Source organism: Nanorana parkeri, unplaced genomic scaffold (genome assembly GCF_000935625.1).
Source record: "Nanorana parkeri isolate BGI_ZX_2015 unplaced genomic scaffold, ASM93562v1 scaffold1970, whole genome shotgun sequence".
Taxonomy (NCBI): domain Eukaryota; kingdom Metazoa; phylum Chordata; class Amphibia; order Anura; family Dicroglossidae; genus Nanorana; species Nanorana parkeri.
The window spans coordinates 91200-94104 of NW_017308238.1; the positions used below are offsets into that span (position 1 = coordinate 91200).

Below are 2905 nucleotides of genomic sequence, written 5' to 3' on the forward strand. Positions count from 1 at the left end.
CATGAAAATATCATCATCATTATGATATACAGTAGATTTTAAAGAATATAGTTTTGTTTTCCTTTAGATAAAGGCACTTACCATGGAGAGGTAGGTGTAGGAGGCGTACAGCTCCAAGTTCACCATACGGTTGATGGCAGCCTCGCAGTCACGGTGGAAGTTCTGGCGCACCTGGGACTCCATTTCAGCGTTTCGGTGGTTTTGGGTGGCGCAAAAAAAGCTGTAAAGAAATAGATGAAAAAAGAGCAAAAGACTCAGAGAGGGTTCCGTTCAAACACTGTTGAAGCAAGAACTCTGCTCAGAGTCAAAACTAGATCTGATCACAACACAAAGGATCTCTGTATTTATAGGCAGCCAGCCCGAGGACTTAACACCCTCCCTTCACTTACATCATCTACCAGCAGCCAATCACAACCCAAGGATTCTGCTCACCATCACAGAGGGAGGGGGGATTACCTCACCACTAGTCATTTTACAGAAATGAGTAAACATGCAGATTCACATTTGCTTGCAAATATTTTCAGTTACACTAGTGACATTTTTACCAGATATATAATGTTTACAATGGATCTGTGTGCTAAGCTTAAATTGGCCATACGCTGGTAGATTTTCATATGAACTTTCATGGGACAAATCTCTTCAATTCTAAATGTTGTATGATTTTAACATTCAATTTTGGAATTAAAACCACATTCACTGTTAGAATTTTGGTTGGTCGAGAAACATTTTCCATCACGTTCCTTCGATATTTTGTCATCACTGCGGTCAAAATCAATCATCGATTTGACCCCATTAGCTATTAGAAAATCTAACAAACGCTCCATTGTAAAGAAATTCTAACCCAGCTTTAGTTTAAAAACAATTATAGTAACATCTACACATACAGCATACATCAAGGGCCATTCACACTTGCCCGGCCACTGAACACTGCATTTTAGCAGACGGGCTAGTGTGTTGTGGCAGCTCCGGCAGTGTGCGTTGTATCTACAATTGCCACCTTTTCTTCAAGTGAAACCCGAACACTGTGTGGGTTCTCATAGGGGCTGTGTGCCTCTCAGGTGGGCTATGTGGCTCTTACATGGATTGTGTGACTCTCAGGTGGGCTGTGCTCCTCTCATGTGGGCTATGCGCCTCTCAGGTGAGCTGTGCAGCTCTCAGGTGGGCTATGCATATTTCAGGTGGGCTATTCGCCCCTCAAGTTGGCTGTGTGTCTCTCAGGTGGGCTGTGTGACTCTCAGGTGAGCTGTGCGCACTCAGGTGGGCTGTGTGACTCTCAAGTGGGCTGCGCAACTCTCAGGTGGGCTATGCAACTCTCAAATGGGCTGTGCGACTCTCAGGTGGGCTGTGCGACTCTCAGGTGGGCTGTGTGACTCTCAGGTGGGCTGTGTGACTCTCAGGTGGGCTGTCTGGGCTATGGTGTCTCACAAGGGGTCCGCAGGTGGGCAAGCACAGTGTCAGGGAGCCGAAGGATGAGGAGAAGGCAATAAAAGATCCGGCTGCCGTGGTCAACAGGCACAGGCTGCCCGCAGCTCAGAGGAAGATCCAGTTTCAGGCAGATGCGGCTGCCCGAGATTGCGCTTGCTGGGGACCTTGGCAGCTGCATCTGGCTGGACACCCAGACACAAAATCGGACTGTCCAGGTCAAAACCGGACAGGTGGCAGCCCTAGTTGTATCACACATTGCCGGAGTTGTCACTGTTTACATTTTCTTTTAACTTTACGTGGACTGTACAATGTAAACACTCCATTCAGGTCCCTGGGGCATGCACTGCGCTGCCGAGTGGCGACCTGCGGTGGCATGTTTGCATTTTATCGCAGAGTCCATCACGCGCGCATTGTGGTCTGAATAGGACACATAGAAAACAATTATTTTCTATGTGTCCTTGTGGTGACTTGTGTTGAGCTGCTGCAGTAAAACGCAGGTCTGCGACCTGAAAATATCATCATCATTATGATATACAGTAGATATTAAAGAATATAGTTTTGTTTTCCTTTAGATAAAGGCACTTACCATGGAGAGGTAGGTGTAGGAGGCGTACAGCTCCAAGTTCACCATACGGTTGATGGCAGCCTCGCAGTCACGGTGGAAGTTCTGGCGCACCTGGGACTCCATTTCAGCGTTTCGGTGGTTTTGGGTGGCGCAAAAAAAGCAGTAAAGAAATAGATGAAAAAAGAGCAAAAGACTCAGAGAGGGTTCCGTTCAAACACTGTTGAAGCAAGAACTCTGCTCAGAGTCAAAACTAGATCTGATCACAACACAAAGGATCTCTGTATTTATAGGCAGCCAGCCCGAGGACTTAACACCCTCCCTTCACTTACATCATCTACCAGCAGCCAATCACAACCCAAGGATTCTGCTCACCATCACAGAGGGAGGGGGGATTACCTCACCACTAGTCATTTTACAGAAATGAGTAAACATGCAGATTCACATTTGCTTGCAAATATTTTCAGTTACACTAGTGACATTTTTACCAGATATATAATGTTTACAATGGATCTGTGTGCTAAGCTTAAATTGGCCATACGCTGGTAGATTTTCATATGAACTTTCATGGGACAAATCTCTTCAATTCTAAATGTTGTATGATTTTAACATTCAATTTTGGAATTAAAACCACATTCACTGTTAGAATTTTGGTTGGTCGAGAAACATTTTCCATCACGTTCCTTCGATATTTTGTCATCACTGCGGTCAAAATCAATCATCGATTTGACCCCATTAGCTATTAGAAAATCTAACAAACGCTCCATTGTAAAGAAATTCTAACCCAGCTTTAGTTTAAAAACAATTATAGTAACATCTACACATACAGCATACATCAAGGGCCATTCACACTTGCCCGGCCACTGAACACTGCATTTTAGCAGACGGGCTAGTGTGTTGTGGCAGCTCCGGCAGTGT

The 2905-nt window shown here is 45.1% G+C and overlaps 1 protein-coding gene and 1 long non-coding RNA gene across 8 annotated transcripts in view; one reads left to right on the plus strand and one right to left on the minus strand.

Annotated features, from left to right (window-relative positions):
- Positions 1-406, plus strand: part of LOC108800255 — a 24395-nt gene extending 23989 nt beyond the window's left edge. For 4 of the 6 annotated variants that reach the window (XR_001942088.1, XR_001942086.1, XR_001942089.1 and 1 more), the window contains one exon: positions 235-406. This is a non-coding gene — a long non-coding RNA (uncharacterized LOC108800255). The remainder of the gene's footprint in view (positions 1-234) is intronic. The other 2 variants (XR_001942085.1, XR_001942087.1) reach the window with 1 other exon arrangement.
- The window catches only part of LOC108800252 (ferritin, higher subunit), a 5115-nt gene extending 2855 nt beyond the window's left edge, over positions 1-2260 (minus strand). Inside the window, exon 1 of one of the 2 annotated variants that reach the window (XM_018572221.1) lies at positions 2012-2260. In XM_018572221.1, coding sequence (XP_018427723.1) covers positions 2012-2113 — 102 coding nt within the window. In that variant the 5' untranslated portion in view covers positions 2114-2260. Of the gene's footprint in view, positions 1-81; positions 247-2011 lie in introns of those variants that run through there. The other variant, XM_018572220.1, reaches the window with a different exon arrangement.
- Positions 2261-2905: the final 645 nt, after the last annotated feature.